General features: G+C 41.9%; 1 protein-coding gene across 2 annotated transcripts; it reads right to left on the bottom strand.

The window, feature by feature from the left end:
* Positions 1-1,207: 1,207 nt before the first annotated feature.
* ZNF518B (zinc finger protein 518B) lies at positions 1,208-15,309 on the bottom strand. Of its 2 annotated transcripts, none has more exons than XM_030450267.1 (2): positions 15,149-15,309; positions 1,208-7,689 (listed from the first exon to the last, which is right to left on the bottom strand). In XM_030450267.1, exon 2 carries the CDS (start codon positions 7,479-7,481, stop codon positions 4,251-4,253), a length of 3,231 nt encoding a protein of 1,076 aa, XP_030306127.1. In that variant the 5' UTR covers positions 7,482-7,689; positions 15,149-15,309; the 3' UTR covers positions 1,208-4,250. The 2 variants fall into 2 exon arrangements, with proteins under 2 accessions (XP_030306127.1, XP_030306126.1); XM_030450266.1 differs by lacking the exon at positions 15,149-15,309 and adding an exon at positions 14,674-14,734 and having other exon boundaries at positions 4,120-7,689.
* Between the last annotated feature and the right edge of the window lie 1,710 nt (positions 15,310-17,019).

Raw genomic sequence — 17,019 nt, 5'->3', positions numbered from 1 at the left:
ATTCATTATAGTATGAAGTATTCCAAATGTTCTACTTGAAAAAAAAAACAACAAATAAACCTCTCCAACTGAGAATACAGATCCAGTTCATTCTTTGATACTTGCAATTTTTTTTTTAGCTTTTATGTCATTGTATTAATTCACAGATGAGTGCAAAGAGAGAGCCTCCTGGTATCTTGACATTTACTTATCTTGTACTTTCTAACACAACCTGAAAACCGAACTCTTGCTCACCTTACTGAAGCTCAGTTAGACTTAAGACCTAATAAAACATAATAAAAGTCAGTAAAACAAAACCTCATAAAAGTCATGTAAAACTATACTCTTGCTTTTAAAAACACAGATGTATTGCTACTTGTCTGAGTGTTTAACAAGCTCGTTCAGGGTGCTTATATGTTTGCACAAAAATAAGCTGTGCTCAGCTGTCCCTCATTTATAATAATGCAGATTATAAAGCCAGCTTTAATTATTTAAATTCTATTACTTATCTAACACTTACTCCTCTTTATCTAAAGCAGCTGATACTTGTGCTCCCCATCTGTGTCCAGTTCTGGGCCCCTCAGTTTAAGAAGGATGTAGAGGTCCTGGAACAGGTCCAAAGGAGGGCAACCAAGCTGGTGAAGGGACTCGAACACAGACCCTATGAGGAGAGGCTGAGAGAGCTGGGGGTGTTCAGCCTGAAGAAGAGGAGGCTCAGGGGAGACCTCATTGCTGTCTACAACTCCCTGAAAGGAGGCTGTAGCGAGGTGGGAACTGGACTCTTTTCACAGACGACCTTCAACAAGACAAGAGGACACAGTCTTAAGTTGTGCCAGGGGAGCTTTAGGTTAGATATTAGAAAGAATTTCTTTAGGGAGAGGGTGATCAGGCTATGGAATGGACTGCCCGGTGAGGTGGTAGATTCTCCGTCCCTGGAGACATTTAAAAAAAGACTGGATGTGGCACTCAGTGCCATGGTCTAGCAACTGCTCCGGTGGGTCAAGGGTTGGACTCGATGATCTCTGAGGTCCCTTCCAACCCGGCTAATTCTATGATTCTATGATCTGAGGCTTCACACACTTACATAGCAGGACCATTATACAAATGATCTGAATTCACAGCATGGTCAAACATAGAGGTGAAAATCATCAGTAGGAAGAGCAGATGTACTTCAGGCTCAGCAAGGAAACATGTTCCAGTGTGTAAAAAAGAAGACAAGAAGATGGTATTTTTTCCAGCAAAAAATACGATAATATTTATTCATATAATTTGAGTTTTGGAAGGCTTAAGTAAATTAATTATAAATATGAAAGACAAACTTCAGTATTTTTCTGCAAAGCATCCATAACCTTGCATTCTAAGCACACTCAGAAGTTTGAGTAGGTAATTGGAAAACACCAAAAAAGCAACCACAGTTACTCTATCCTTACAGAACAGGAACAAGAAGAATGAAAACATTCAAACCCAAAACATGGCATCCCAGTTGAATTTATGGTAGAGTATGTAGGGAACAAACTAGGTCTGAAAAAATTTAGCAGCTGGTCATTGCCTTGCTGCTACCTTTTTATTTCTCAACACTTGATCAAAATCTAAAAGAGAACATTCATTGCAATTATTTCTCTAAAATCACTGGGACTGTTAAAACTTGAAGGCAATTATTCTGACATGACTTGATCAATATAATAAGAACTAAAGTTAAAACAGAAGCTGCTAAGTAGCTTGGCAGAGCTCATCAAAAAGTGGCATGACAATGTGCTTCAAGAGATTCATAGCCACCATAAAATTTAACTTAGAAAAGGTTTTCACGTTAAAATAATAATAAAAAACCAAAAATCTAAACTAAACCCATGGGGAAAAACACAGCTTAACAAGTTAGACAGCAGATTATGGCAGTAACATACACAGCTTTGCAGATGTTTGCTAAAACATTTAACTTGCATAACTTGCAACAGACAAGCATTACTAATACTCTTAAACCACCTAAAGTTATAAATGCTGAGCAGCAACATTTCCCTGCTCCTCCAGTACAGCTTTCATGAGGAATGTTCTAATTTTGCCAGCCACGACTCATATGAAGCAAATTCAAAACTATTTATTTAGTAGCTTCTACAGAAACAAAATGAAATCAAACTTACAGGAAGCTGGACCGAAGGAGCTAAACCAAAGGAAAAGTTTTATCCATGTTTTTTCTTAATGACTTTAATATTTATTATATGTTGAAATGCCAGAATTTTAAAATGGAAGCTATTTTCACCATTGAAAATGCAAACAGTACTGTTAGGCTTGGCATCAAAGTATATGAAGTGAAAAAACCCTCTAGTGTACCCACCTAAAAAAATATAATTCCATTTGAATACAAAATGAGAACTGCAGTTTCATTATTATTGACAAAACGGTCAAAAGGAAGTTTGTTCTGTGGAACAGGTTAGTCTGATACAAATGATACAAAAATTTTCCATGTGTACATAATGAAAAAGATCTGACTTAAAGCACCAACTATCTGAAGGTTTGTAACACTGTATTGCAAAAATGACTGGAAAGCAATGTTTTAAACTGGTTTTGAAAATAAGCCTCAGTCAGATGTACTTTTAAAATATTTACATTTCCATACAGATACATTATCAAAACCATGTATAGTCTGCTGGAGTTTGTAAAAAAATATTCCCAGCTTAAACTGTTTTAAAAAATGCACCAACAGTGAAAAGAGTTAGGAACTACCAGCTTTTCAGGAGCAGCTCCAGTTCAGACATAGAACACACATCCAGCATTTGAGTCAGCATTGATTTTCTTACCTGTAAAAACATAAGTGACTTGAACTGTAACTATGTGCTTCACTGTAGTTAGTTCCATATGATTTTAAAATGAGATTGACAAGATGAGAAAAAACACCAATTGTTCACATACACAAACATCAGACTTCAGCATCATCCATCCCTCTTCATCCCTAAAAGCTTGAAATTTGGCCCTAATTTAGAAAAGTGTTCAAGTAACTGAGCAGTGCTCACTGCACTGAAGTCAGCAGATACACATCAGACATACATGTACAACCAGGCACAGGCTTGTAGGAGTTTGAGGGCTACAAAAAAATATATATATATTCTAACAACATACAGATTCTTAGAGAAGGATGAAAGATTGCACTGGCAATCTGCTTCAACACTGTCAACATAAAAGCTGGGCAACGTGGTTCTGTGTTTGGAAAAGTCTTCATCCTCACTAAGTTCCCCCTGCAAATAAGCATTAACTCACCAACCTGGGTTCTAACCAAATGCCCAACTCTGCAGATTTGTTTCTAGGAGGTTACACACACACACACACACATACACACACATGGTAGTAAAGGCTTTATGTTTGGTTATTACGTCCTTAGATTTCAGAACAGCCTTGAGATGACAGAGAAAAAAGCTGCTCTCTCCTTTTGTTCCAGGCCTGATGCTTTCTCCAGCTCTGCCTGTCCAGAACAAAGATGGTACAGAAAGCTGACAGGGTTCTGCTCTCTCTCACACCTACACAATACAGGCTAGGTAAAGACTAAGTACTAAATAAAATTAAAATTTTTAGTGCTATCTGACCTTGTGGGAATAACTCTGATCCCACAGACTCTTCACATACACCCTTCTGATCAACCTGATGGGAGGTGTTCCTGCCCAAGGGAGGTGGGCTGGAATTAGATGATCTTAAAGGTCCCTTCCCACCGTGAAAATTCTATTATTCTGTCTCCTCTGAAGTCAGCAGAAGTGGTTTTGTTTCACTAAGACAGAGTTCTTGCATTCAAGTTTTACTCTTCATGCCTGGTGCTTAATTTAACACTAAAATCTACACTATACACTTTCTGCCAACAGAGGATCAGAGGTGCTTCTCAATACACATTTGAAACACAGTGCTGCAATAAAACAAACTAAACCCCATCAAATTTACAAAGATCTCATTATCTTCCATTTTAATCCACACAGGCCTAGCACAAACCAGTCACAGCACAGTGTCCTAGCACAGAGAATGGCAACTAGAAAGATGCTTGCATAGCCAATCTTTTTCAAATTGCTCATATGGAAGAGATGAAGTTGACCTCCAATACAAATTTCAAACACAAGAGTGCAAAGTAGTGCTTAATCCTCACTATCAGCTTCTCTGTGTCTCTGCTCTCCTCTCCCACTTTGCTAATAGCAGAGACCTTTTGGCAAAATAAAACAAGTTATTTCAATCTTACTTTCCAAGCAAGTTAGTGGCACTCATTAAAAGGAGGAAGGGAAACCCCCTCCCATGTCTCTCCATTAATGCTTTTTTGATGGCAGAGAAAGAACATCCCAACCCTTGGTTGCTTCTATCAAGTGCCTCTGCCCATGACTTATCCATTCCTCTTGGTCCATATACACTCTTCCACAAAACCAACACTTAAACATACACTGAGCTGTTTCAGCTGGTGAAGTTTCCACCACTTGGTAGTTGTTTTTATGGGTCTTCTTTAGTTTCATTTTTAGCATATTCTGCTTTTTTGCTTGGCTTCCTGTCTCAGCATTCTGCAGAGTAAGACGCTTTCGGTGGCGTTTGACACCAAGAAAACTGCTTGTCCTTTCTGAGAGAACTACTTTCAGCACTTGACCTTTGTACTTGTTGATGGTCTTCATGACATTAATTATCTCTGGAGAATCCACATCAGGATGGTTTAGGACCACAACTGGCTGGTTACGACGAGGGCATTTGATCAACTGATTCATTCTCAGAGGGACGAGCCGGAGGCGTCTTGCTGTCAACAGATAGGACATGTCAGAACCTGAGCTGGTTTCTGACTGAGTTCTTGCTTTCCTCTTAGGAAGCTCCCTGAAGGTTGTTTGTTTTGCCTTATTTTTGGGATGACCTTTAGGGTAGGGTTTGCTCTGCTTACTCACATCATTGCTTTTCTGAAATGGCACACCAGATGGTTTGCTATTATTTTTAACACTCGCCTCTCGCTTTGGTCTTTGCCTCAGTGATTTACCCCGGGCCTCAGCACTGGGTTCACTCTGATGGAGCAAAAATGGCAAATTACTGCTGGGTGGCTCAGAAACAGAGACAGGAACAGGGCGAGGCAAAAACATTTCATTGCAGCACCCAGAAGAAGCTGATGTTTCACTCCTGCTTTCTATTCCCTTTGAGTTTTGGCTGGTAGTAGCGTTCAGCACTCTCAGCATTGTCCCTTTGGGTATAAACACTGGAGTAGCAACATGGGAGTTTTTAGTTACCCTGCTTTTAGATGTTCTTGCAAAAGTAAGCAGCTGTTCTTTACTCTGTTCTTCACTACTAATCACACTGTTTGCACCATGCACCTGAGGCAAAGAAACTGAGTGTGCCCCTTGGGTGGCTGGAAAACCCCTCTCACAGCTTGCTGAACTTTCTTGAGGGAAAAGTGCCTTTTTACTGGAACCTTCACACCTCAAAGGCATGGATTTCATGTTAGATTCTGCAGCAGACATTAGCTGAGCAATCTTTCTACACAGCAACGTTGCCGACTTCTTATTGCATGTTTTGTTATGCCACCTGACACCCTCCGGGACATTTTCAGCCCCAGAGCTAAGAGAAAACACAGATGAAATAACAGGTCCCTCAAGAGGCTTGCCTTTATTCTCCATTTTCTGTAATTCTAATGATTCCAGAAGCAGACTGTTCTTTCGACTCAGGGTTTCAGCTCTCTTTACTTTGCTAAAGCCAAAAGTCTTGTCCTTGCAAGATGGAGCTTTAGTGCCATGATTTTTTTTTCCTGCTTCAGAAGATACAACAGATTCTTTATCAAAACCTTTCCCAGCTAAACGCAAGCCTGTAGAGCTGACTGGCAGACTCCTACATTCTTTGTCATTCCTCTTTAGAGGCAACGTATCCTTTTGTTTAAGGACTGCAGAAGGATAATTTTTGCCCTCCTGAGCAGCCTCTACTGAAATGTTCTTGGAACTTTTAGATTCAGAATTAGCAGCATATTTCACAGGGTGTACATCCACCCCTTCTTCACAACAATACAAGTCACAGTTCTTTTTTCCATCTACTTCCCACCTGGAGGATCTAAGATCACTTCTTTTTTCAGTACTGTTCATCACCAGAGATGGAGAGCAAAGCTCTATAACACCTGAATGGACATCAATACCTTTCACCAAATGAAAGCAGAATTTTGATGCATCTTCCCTCTGTGTAGGTAGAGAGTTACAGTCTGAGGGGTGAGAATCAGAAAAACGACATTCAGAGCTCTTCCCAGATGTACTGTCCAAATTAAGGTGGTTACTAACACTGGATAACTTGTCTACATTCACTTCCATGGTTAGCAACTCATTTCGAGATACAGAGGATGGTTTTCTTCCTTCTGCCAATGGTTCTATAACTTGATTCTCAAGGAACTCCTCAGCACTGTTCACAGGTTTGTAAGTTCCTTCTTTCATAGGAATTAGTTTCAGAACCAGCTGTTGTGCTCCATTCACTATTTTAATCTCTACTATCTGAGCTAAACAGTTGGAAGGGACTACAAGTTCAGATGGTGCAATAACTGTTAAAGGCATCCCAGGTTGTAAAGGCTCCATTTTTGGAGAATAAACCTCAACTTCCACACTTTGATTCTCACATTCACTGATTTCAGGTGGGTCCAATACTGTTTTATCCTGGACTGCTGCTGTGTTTATGCTACATTCTACACCAGGAGATGAACAGACTCTTTTAGTTGCTTTGCCTGGAATCTCACAAACCATGTTTGAAGGCGAACTTAAAAGTTCATTCTGAAAAAGAATTTTACCAGATTTCTGCTTTTCAGATAAAGTGCTTTGAGTCAGCTTCTTTTGTTTGTGGTTTATGATAGTATTTGACAGCCGTTTTGTGGGTGTTTCATGTACTCTTCTTGTATGCTTTACTATATAGTCATGTCTTACAGCACCATACTCACAGTATTCACACTGATATGGAAAAGTCCCCGTGTGCTTCACCAAATGTCTCTGGAATTCTCCTTTGGTGTAGGATATGTAACTACAGTGGGAACAAATAAATTTAATTTCTTCATGTTGACCTACATGCTTTTTATACTGCAATGGATCCTTTGTTGAAAATCGACATTTATCACAGTAGTATTTACCTGGCAGGAAGTTTTTAACTTTAAATCTTTTCTGTGCTCTAGGTGGGGGTCTTTTTTCATGTTTTTCAATGTCTATAGCATTGGCACCCTCAGGAACAAAATGGAAAGCTGGTGGTGTAATATGACTGCACTTCTTGCAGATGAAACTTTTGTCTTCAGTCCACCCAAGCTTCTTATGCTTTTCAACATCTTGCACTGATATTTTCTGAACACTTCTGCATTTTATACAGCTTATCAGTGACAATTTATTATTCTCAGCTTCAGTCCCTTGGTAACAGAAGTTTTGGTCATCGTCCCCTTTTGATGGATTTGTTTTATCCTCAGAAGACTGCTTCGGAGATGTGGTTAAGGAAGTATTTTTATCATTAACTTGGCCAGGGTATAATCGTGGTAAAATTTCCCTCATTTTTTTCAACTGCATTTCAGAGGAGGTGACTTGGCATCAGTTTTGTCAAACACTGCAGGAACAGACAGAATTTTCTCCTTTTTGCAGTTATCTGTCTGCTGCTCATCAATCAGTCATTCAGGCCACCAGTCTACAGAATACACCCTTTGGAACAGATGGTGCTCAAGCAACTGCATGCATGTTATATTCCATTTTCTTAGTCTTGTTCACTCAACTTGCAGCCCTACAAAACAAAAAGCAGAAGATTAAGTCAGTTACAATTCACTGAAATACAAGCAACTAATAACTGAACTATTAATGAACTACAGAGTGCAAATCTACTCTTAACATACCACTGACTGTATTCTGCATATACAACCATTAACTCCAAGCAAAACATACCCAGCCAAATAATCCTTTCACATTTGCTCTTACACAAAATGGTTGTACAAAATTATCTGCTGCATATCAAAACCTAAAGTGTTTGTGCTGTTTCTTCCATGTCATGAAAAATTTTGACATTCAAGAAATGTCTTTGTAAGCTTAACAAGAAAAACACTTGGAAACAGAAGTGAACAGAAGAATTATTTCAGTTCATATACAGCTCTTAACTCAGAAAAGGATTTTATGAAACACTGCATGTGCCATTGGCTGGCAAATCCCAGGAGGAAAAAGGAAATTTACTACAATGATTACTTGAAACATGCAAGTTTGAGTTTATTCTTATATATGAGAATATTTAAGTTAGCATGGAAATTCCTCAGGTACAGAAGGAAATTCTTTTCTAATCATTGCCAATGGTTTAGATGAAGCCAAAGAGGCTTGAACACTAATTTGTGACAAGATGCAATTTATACTTCACGTGTTCTCAAAGTAATGAAGTCAAAGCAATCTGTGACTGCCAAATCAGTTACTTTCCCTTCTATTAATAACACACTAATCACTTCTACATAAGTAAATAAGCATATAAATCCAGTCCATCCTGATAATACAGAATGTGTCAATCAAGCAAAATCATGCAACAGCAGGCGGAGGAAAATCAGTAGTATCAGTGGAAAATCTTCACATTAACTTGTGCAGTGTATTTGCCCCCACAGGTTCCAGCATTCCCTGTGTCTCTTTTCTATATATGATATGAACAAGGTTTCAGCCTTTAAACTTTTATCAAGACTATGAGACCACTTGGAAGATAAAAACCTATATTAGCCTTTTTGAGACATACATAACACAAAATGAAGTCCAAACCTGGTAGTGACAAGTAAAATCTACTCAACATCTTTCTTATTTAAATATTCTTACTTGCAGACAAACCTACACAGCCCTGCATTCATCTGTAAACCCTACTTCATGAGGCTATTTCTAGTTTCTTTTAGATTTCTGTACATCCTACAGAAGGCTTCTGAAGTCCAGTTTTCTCTCCAAGAGAGCAGAGCCTGATTTGGGCTTCAAAAGCACAGTATTAGGATCATCTAAGCAGCACCCTATTACAATAATCCTACATGAATAAGGAAAACTCCACAGTGGTGTGACAGAAGAAAGCAATTAATCCAGAAAGTTTTTCTTGCACTTCCCTGTGCTCAATCTGCCAATATCCCTCACTGCAACAGGAATCCTGCCCAAAGGTGGGGCTCTGCAAAGATCAACCTCAAACAACAGTAAAAATATGTTAGAAAACTGGTTAGGGACAACATATTGGGCCTTTCACTCCTGTAGAACACCTCAGTAGTTCTTAGGCTGTAGCAATCAGCCTAAGACTCCTGTATCATAATCTGAATATTTTTTAAGCAATTCTAACACTGGTAACATTTATACCCTGTATTATCCAGATTCTGAAGGGGAAAGAAGAACAAATGTTTCTGGTGCTCTCGGATGGTCCATGGTAGTTCTTAGAGTCAAGATGGACCTGGCTGGCACACAAGTGTGAGGACAGTCCTAGGTTCAGGAGATGCACTGCTTTCATTAAGGGGGTCTTGAAGCACAACATCCAAAGATCCAGACTTAAAGATTTCTATACAGCTTTAAGAACTAAAATTTTGTTTGAAAGGGTGAAGTTAGATCAATATTTGCCTTTATTTTGCTGTTAACAGCTATCCATTGATACTGCTCATCCAGTCATACTCCATATAAGCTGGCCAAAAGATCAGCAGAGAGCCCTTTATGTTATCTACATCCTTGACAACAAAAACCAGTAATTCACATCACAGGGTTTTCTTCTAGTGGGGTTTTTTGCACTTCACACTTGAGAAGATGAGAAAGGAACCACTACCTTTAAAGAGTAAGAAAGCACAAGAACCAATGTCAAGCATTTTAAAGAAATCTTTGATTTACCAGACAGCTCTGGACTGTTGAGTCAAGAGGACACTAGAAAAATTTAGCAGAAGTAAATAATAAGAGGCTTGTAATCCTTCCAAACTTTCTTAACTCCCACAGCTTTATTGATGAAAGTGAAAGCAAACAAGTATATAGCCCCAAAACCAAGCTGTAATTCAGACCTGTGACAAATACCAGGTTGCCAGAATCCAAATGCTGCTGGTTGATCCAAACCAGCAGCCAAGCAACCACACAGCCACTTGCTGCCTCCACACCCATCCCCAAGTTAAAAAGAAAACTTATGTGTAGTGAAATGAGGCAACCAGGTGCCACTAACTACCAGGTAGTGGGCATGAGCTGTCGGCATCTTTGCATTCTTTTGAGCGTTTCTTTCGGTGCTCGGAGCGGGTGCTTCTTCTTCTTCCTCTGGCCCAATGTCTGTCAGAAACTCAGCTATAGAATGATGCGATTTTCCTGTCATGCCCTTGATGGCAAGGCTGTTGTCCCTCAATCCTAAGAATGCCTTCTGGGTTTTTCCAGCCTCAGGAGGAGGGGTGGGTAGTGGAGGTGCTGTGGGGACAACACCAGCTCCTGCTTCTGGTGGTGGTGGTCAATGCCAGCGTTTGGCGGGAAGCGCTGCAATGGCAGTGACGCCAGCTTCCACCTCGGCTTTTATTTCTTTGGGGCACTGATCACCACCCCCCATGTACCGTCTAATCCAGTTATGTTTTTATTCATTTCTTGAGTATGGAGGCTTCCCAGCAGGTCACTGACCTCCTGCCAAAGTTCCCACACGGCCGCAGCAGACAGGGAGGAGGAGAGTTCCTGCTCCTTCACCCATGTCATCGGCTTCTCGTTAACAGGGGTGCTTGATGACAGTCCCATCTTTTCCTTTTTCTTGGTGAATTGGTGAGAGAGAAGGAAGGTAGTAGATCTTCTTACCCGACTCCTTGGGTTTTCTGCTAATGTTTGTTTGCGCCGGACTGGCTCCCTTTCTTCTGATTTGTCTGAGCAGGGGCTAGACCGAGGTCTATGCCTGCATTCTCCACCAGATGTTGCAAGACGAACCTCTCTTAGGGCACGGCACCCCAAGGTCCAACAGGTGTCCCAGCAGAAGTGCACAGACAGTGCCCTGAGTTGGTTGCCCTCAGGATTGGTTAGCCTGGCTCAGTGCTACTGCTCCAGATCCAACTGACCTCTCTGCTGGCTTGCTCAGGAGTGAGTTGAGCTCGTGTCTCAGGCCTCACCTTTTATTGGCCCCCTAATCCTGCTCATGCGCAGTTGGGGCCTGCCCTAATCAGGCACAGGTGGGCTTAACACAAGCTCATGCCCACTACCTGCTAATTAGTGGCACCTGGTTGCCACATTTCACTACACTTACGGTTCAGGACCAAGGCAGTTTGATAGGTGAAGAGGCAGGGAGCTAACACAAAGGAAATTACTCCCCACCTTCCAGAAGCAAAGTGATGCTCAGCTTGTCTCCAAGCACCATCCACCATGGAAGTCAAACCCCCTCACCCCTTCTTCCTTTATTTCCAGTTTTCATTGCTTCATAGAATCATAGAATTGGCTGGGTTGGAAGGGACCTCAGAGATCATCAAGTCCAACCCTTCTATTTCCAGTTTTCCAGTTTTCATTGCTGAGCATGACACTGCAGAGCATGGACCATCCCCTTGGTGTGTCCTCCCAACCTCTTGCCCACCCCATGCCTGCTGACTGCAGAAGAGGCCAAAACGGGCAAAAAAGAAAACCTGGACACTGTGCAAGCAAACAACAGGCAAAACACTGGTGTGTTCCCAGCTCTCTTCTAGCCACAGACCCAAAACACAGCACCATGCAGGCTCCAAGTGAGGAAATGGAACTGCATCCCAGGCAGACCCAGTGAAAAAGAGCTGAATAATCAGCTGATGCTGAACTGACATTGCTGCTGTCTCCCTAGTTAGCTAATTACTGATCTTTCATAACACTGGCTACCTAGTAAGATAAGTTTTGACATAAAATGGTCCACTTTAACATCACTATTTTGGATAAAACAAGCCCAAAAATACACTTCAATTTCATTCTTATATTTTACAAAAATAATAATACTTGCTCTTTCTGATTACAGGGAAAAAAATGAGCTCATCAGCGTATATCATCCAGCATCCATTCACTCCACACAAACAGGAGAGGAAAAGGGTGTGGGGGGTGAAGAATTCCCCTGAATTTTTTGTTTTGATCTTTAAAGGGTTAGCAGATCCATGCTTCAGAAGATCTAACTGAAAATTACACACTCAATTTTTCAAATTACAACCAAAGGCAGAGCACACAGATCAATCCAAATGTATTATTAAAGGAAGACCTGAAAATCTACCTGGAGTCTGAATGCCAAACACAAGAATAGGAGAGACAAAGACTGGAGTAAGAGACACTAGAGTGTTAAAATCAAATCCAGTTACTGTCCTTACATGAATGGATTAGAAAAAGGAGTTTGTAAAAAAAAACTGTGAAATATAATAAGGTATCTGAAATAGAAGACATTAAAAAAAAACACACTAATTTTGAAAAAAAATTGGAGGCAAACATTTAGAGGTAAAAGGACAAAGAAAATAAATCAAACATTCTCATTCATGCCTTCTACCCAACACTTGCAATTCAGTAACATGAAAAAGTCAGGTGTTTATAAAAATATTCCTGTGTTTCACACAGCACCAGTTCATCTTGAACCTTCCTCAAGACACTGAGATTAACAACAGATTGACAGGAGTCAAACAGCACTCTAGACAGTGGATGTCACTTGTACCCAAAGGTTAGAAAACAAAGACCAAGCAGATTAGGAAGAAACAGCCTCTGCAGCTTGATTGTGCCAAATTCACCCAGTACAAGGTTTTCTGCACTGCAGCAGATTACAGACCACTGTCAAAGACAAGAACTGCCATTTCTTACCATTATTCTACATTCTTGATATTTTTTTCTTCTTCAAATACATTCACACTTTGCTCATCACTTCAAAAGAAAATATTTCTGGCGTTTTATTTCCCTTTTTTTTTTGTCTCAAATTCTACTCTGCTCTCAATGCAATGGGTGTGACAAGCAGCCTGCATTCACCATGGGTGATCAGATAAATCAGACCTCACTCCAGCAGAGCACACACCTCTCAGACTGCATCCAACAATCACCAACAATGACTGTAGAGGTCATTTCAACAGAGAAGGAAGTTTAAAGAGGATTGGAAGACACTGTGCTGCACTACATCAGGAAGATGCAGCCTGTAAATCTCTGTTTATACTTAAAATTACCTCCTCTGCATTGTACAATTTACATATATGCTACATACCACCCATTTACCATCAACTCTGTTAAGCAGAGTTAACTGTTCTACAGACCCAACTAAGTAACAGACAATTATCAGTCACTAATTTTAGGCCTGATGACTGAGATCCAAAGTGCTTGACTCAAGTATAACATATTGTACTAATTAAAAGAACTGATTTTGTATTAAAGCAAACAATTCAAGCACACAAAGACATTACTTTCTCTTTCACAGTAGCAGCTTAACACACAGCCATAAATATTTTCCGTATCTACAATTCACATGAAGTTTTTCCCTCAAAATGAACAAAGAATGTCAATGCAGAGAATTAAAAAGAGCAAAGACCATGCATCGGGTTTTAAGAGGTTACTTTTATTATGAAAATATACAGTTGTTTCACTCTACAGGAAAAAAATTACATTCAAAATTAGTACTCCTTTCTAACATAAAGCTATGAAAAACACTGATTAAATCACTCTTATTCAAATCATAGGTGGAAAAACGCCCCATTTATTGGCATTGTATGAAGTCAGGTCAATACATCTGCTACACAGTATTCTACTGAAATGGAGGTCTGCTGCTCTATGGCTCTAGGACTGAGGCCTTGCTTTATTTGTACCTAAAAGCCATATTTCTGAAACACCATTCTGTTGCTCGATGGGGTCTTCAGTCAGTAAGCTAAGCAACGCACTCTTAAATTACTACCTCAAAAATAGTATTTTTGAGAGTGCTCAGGTGGTTTTTTTTTCATTACCTCTATGATCAACCTTTACATCTCTGCTGCACGTTTCAGGATTTCACACAATTTACAACGATTTTTAAAAAAATCTCTCACTGTATCCAAAGCACAATGACTGGTATTTAGTATTCCCTTATCCCAAGCTTCAAGGCCTGTAAGGAATAAAACAAGGAAGTGTGGCACTAAAGAAAATGGGAGAGGAGGAGGAAAAGTCCCATTAAAATTACATATTCCTCCGTGTCCCACTCACGTGGACAATAAAATTCATTTCTGCTGATTTAATTCCTGCTAAAATCAGCCATATGTGTAAGGATCTGCAAGGAAAGGGCCTTGACTATAACCTCTTAATGTAGTAAGAATACAGAATAGAATGCTAGCAAAATCCTGGGGAACACCATCAGTCATGTTAGCACAAAAACAGGCTTTTTTTTTACCAAATGTGTCTTTCAGGACACTTAGGCTGTGTCTGTGGTAACACCAGATCATTAATTTAGCAGAAATCCAAGTCATTACCTCCAAATCATGTTACGTGTCCACTGTAATACTTCTCTTAGGACGGAGCCTCTTGCGACAAAACTCAAATGTAGGATTTAATTAGGAAAAAAAAAAAAAAAACACAACAAAACCCCAACAATAAAACAAAACCTTACGCCCAAACGCTCTCAAGTACCAAAATTAAAACAGAAAACACAGGATATCCCACCTTGCCCCGTAAACACCCTTCCTAACCCCAAAACCTCCTCTTCTTCAGCAAGATGCCAAACCTGGACAACAGCCTCACGGCCCCGCCGAACCACAGGCGCTCTCCGATGGCGCCCACCAGACAGCAGCCCCCGCCACCACCACCACCACCCAACCCCATCTTCCTCGGCACCCATCCCACCCACTTCAGCCTTGCCTCCTCTCCCGGGGGGGGGGATGAGTGCCCTCCCTCGCTGCCTCAGGGGCCGTCTCCGCAGGCCCAGCCCGACCGCGGACCCTCCGCAGGCCTCGCAGACCTCCGCCCGCCTCCTCCTCCTCCTCCTTCGCTGCCGCCGCCGGGAAGGCGGCTCCGCCCGCGCCGCCCGCAATGCCACCGCCGGACCACAGAGGGCAGCACCGCGGGGCCCGCCCGGACACAGCCCGCGCTCCCCAACAGAACCGAACCGAACCGAACCGAACACTCCCCCCCCTCTTCCTCCATCATTGGCAGCAGCGGGGAGGGTGTGTGGAAGCCTAACCCGGCTGGGAGGCGAGCGAGGAGGAAACAAGGCGCAGCCCCCGCCATTGCTCCCCTTATCGTCCCCCCCACCCCGGGGAAGGCAGCGCCGGTGCTGGGCCTCCCCCTATCCCGCTGCTGCCGTTCCTCCCTGCGGGACTTACCCCCGGTGGGGGTGAGGGTGAACCCCCCCTCCCGTTTGCCGCCGCGACGGAACTGAGCTCAGCGGCCGCGGTGGCTCCGCGCTGCCCCATTGGCCGGAGCCGCACCGAGGCTGCTGCCGGCGGCTCCGTGTAGAGCTCTACTGAGGCGCCCCGGCAGCCGCGGCGCAGGCGCGCTGAGCACACACGAACCCGACCCGGCACAGCCCAACGAGGGGATCGGTGGAGATGGACCCAAGCTTGAGGTGGCACCATGGGGAGAGCGATCCGCACCCGCTGAAGGGAGCTGAGACCCTTGCTGGGGGTGGGGAAGGTTGAGTGAGGGTGAGGTGGTGGTGAAGCACCTGGAAGGTGTCAGGAGGGTACAGGAGGGTGCTCCAGGTTCAAGGGTTGTCACAGCACAGCTGGCCAAGGAAGAGGTGATGTTTGCACCCTCGGTACCACCGTCTGTCATTAGCACGTTGCTCAGTTTAAGGAGGGTGATGGCCTGGTGGTTGTGTGTTCCCAGATGTAAAAATCCGAATGTGTCTTTAAAGTACTCCCAAGTCCAATTTGAAGAGAAGGGAAGAAGGGTTCTACTCTTTAATGTGCTATTCTTTAATGTTTTTAGCTCTAATATCGCTGCAGTAGCTAACCACGATGGTTAAGAAGGAAACCATATCTAGGACATAAAGGCTTTCCAGATGGTGTCTTTAAAAGGGGATGTTTGGTGTGATACTTCATTTTGCTGGTTGTTCTGTTAGCACGGATTCTGTGTGGTAAAAGTAAGTTATTCTTACTGATTAATTCTCTACTGGAATGATTCAAAATGGGGCTTGAACCATCCTTACCTTTGTCAAGGCACACACCTGGATCTTAGACCTCAGGTTTTGAGGTAGGCTCCTCGGGTCATGGAAAAAGGAACAGGAGAGCTAAGAAAAAAGGAACTTTGAAGAAAAATAATCCTCTCGACTATGAACTTTTAGCTTCAAAATGAGATCTTGCTGTCAGAGTCTGTTACATGTTTTGATCAGCAGTGTAAGGAAGCACAGTTAACAGTGGGGTTTCAAACACTGGAGCTTACTGAACATCTTTGAAACCTTGTGAAGAAGGCTGAACTTTCTAGAAGGCCTTTGAAAAAGGCTGTAAAAAAAACCCTAAGCAGTAATGGCACACAACCAGATGAGTAAGTGGTTAAAGATGGAGCACAGGGGGAGGGAGTGTGTGGTACTTGTGGTATAGAGGTCAGAGATGCTCTGCTGTAGTGGTCTCTGCTTGCACCTCCTCAACACACTCCCAAGTGACTTGGAAAAGGAGCTGGGCACTCAAGTGACAGCCTTCTGATGATCACCAAGTTACTCAGGGACCTAAGGCAGTAAAATGGCAGATATTCCGAGTAGATAAAAGTGATGCATAGTGAGTAAGAACATCCTGACTTCAGACACCAAATGGTAAGCTCCAAGCTGCACAGGAGAAAAAAATCTTGGAAATTCCAGTATGTCTGTGAAAACCCCACTTCAGTGCTCAGTGCAGTTCAGAAAAACGAGCTGTATGCTGAAATTTGAAAGGGAACAGAAAACAAAGCATCCTTATACTCCTGTCTAAATTCATGTTGCATTCATGTCTTAAAACCTGTGTGTGTGGTTCCCAGCTCAGAAAAGACAGAATAGCAGCGGAAAAGGTTCAATGAAAGGTTAAAAATGTGATTAAAGGTACTTTGCTTTCAACTTTCATGCAACAAACAACTAAGTAAGCTATTGGCTGAAAAAAAATTAAAAAAATAAATATCATTATTGATATAACAAAGGGCTAAAAATCATGAGGGTACATTGTAATTAAACAGTTACAGGTGGGAATTGTGTATATGGATCCTGTGAAAGCCATCAGGGACAATT

This window comes from Calypte anna, chromosome 4A (assembly GCF_003957555.1).
Source record: "Calypte anna isolate BGI_N300 chromosome 4A, bCalAnn1_v1.p, whole genome shotgun sequence".
NCBI lineage: Eukaryota > Metazoa > Chordata > Aves > Apodiformes > Trochilidae > Calypte > Calypte anna.
The sequence above is the reverse complement of the archived record's forward strand: the minus strand, read 5'-3'. Positions and strand labels throughout refer to the sequence as shown.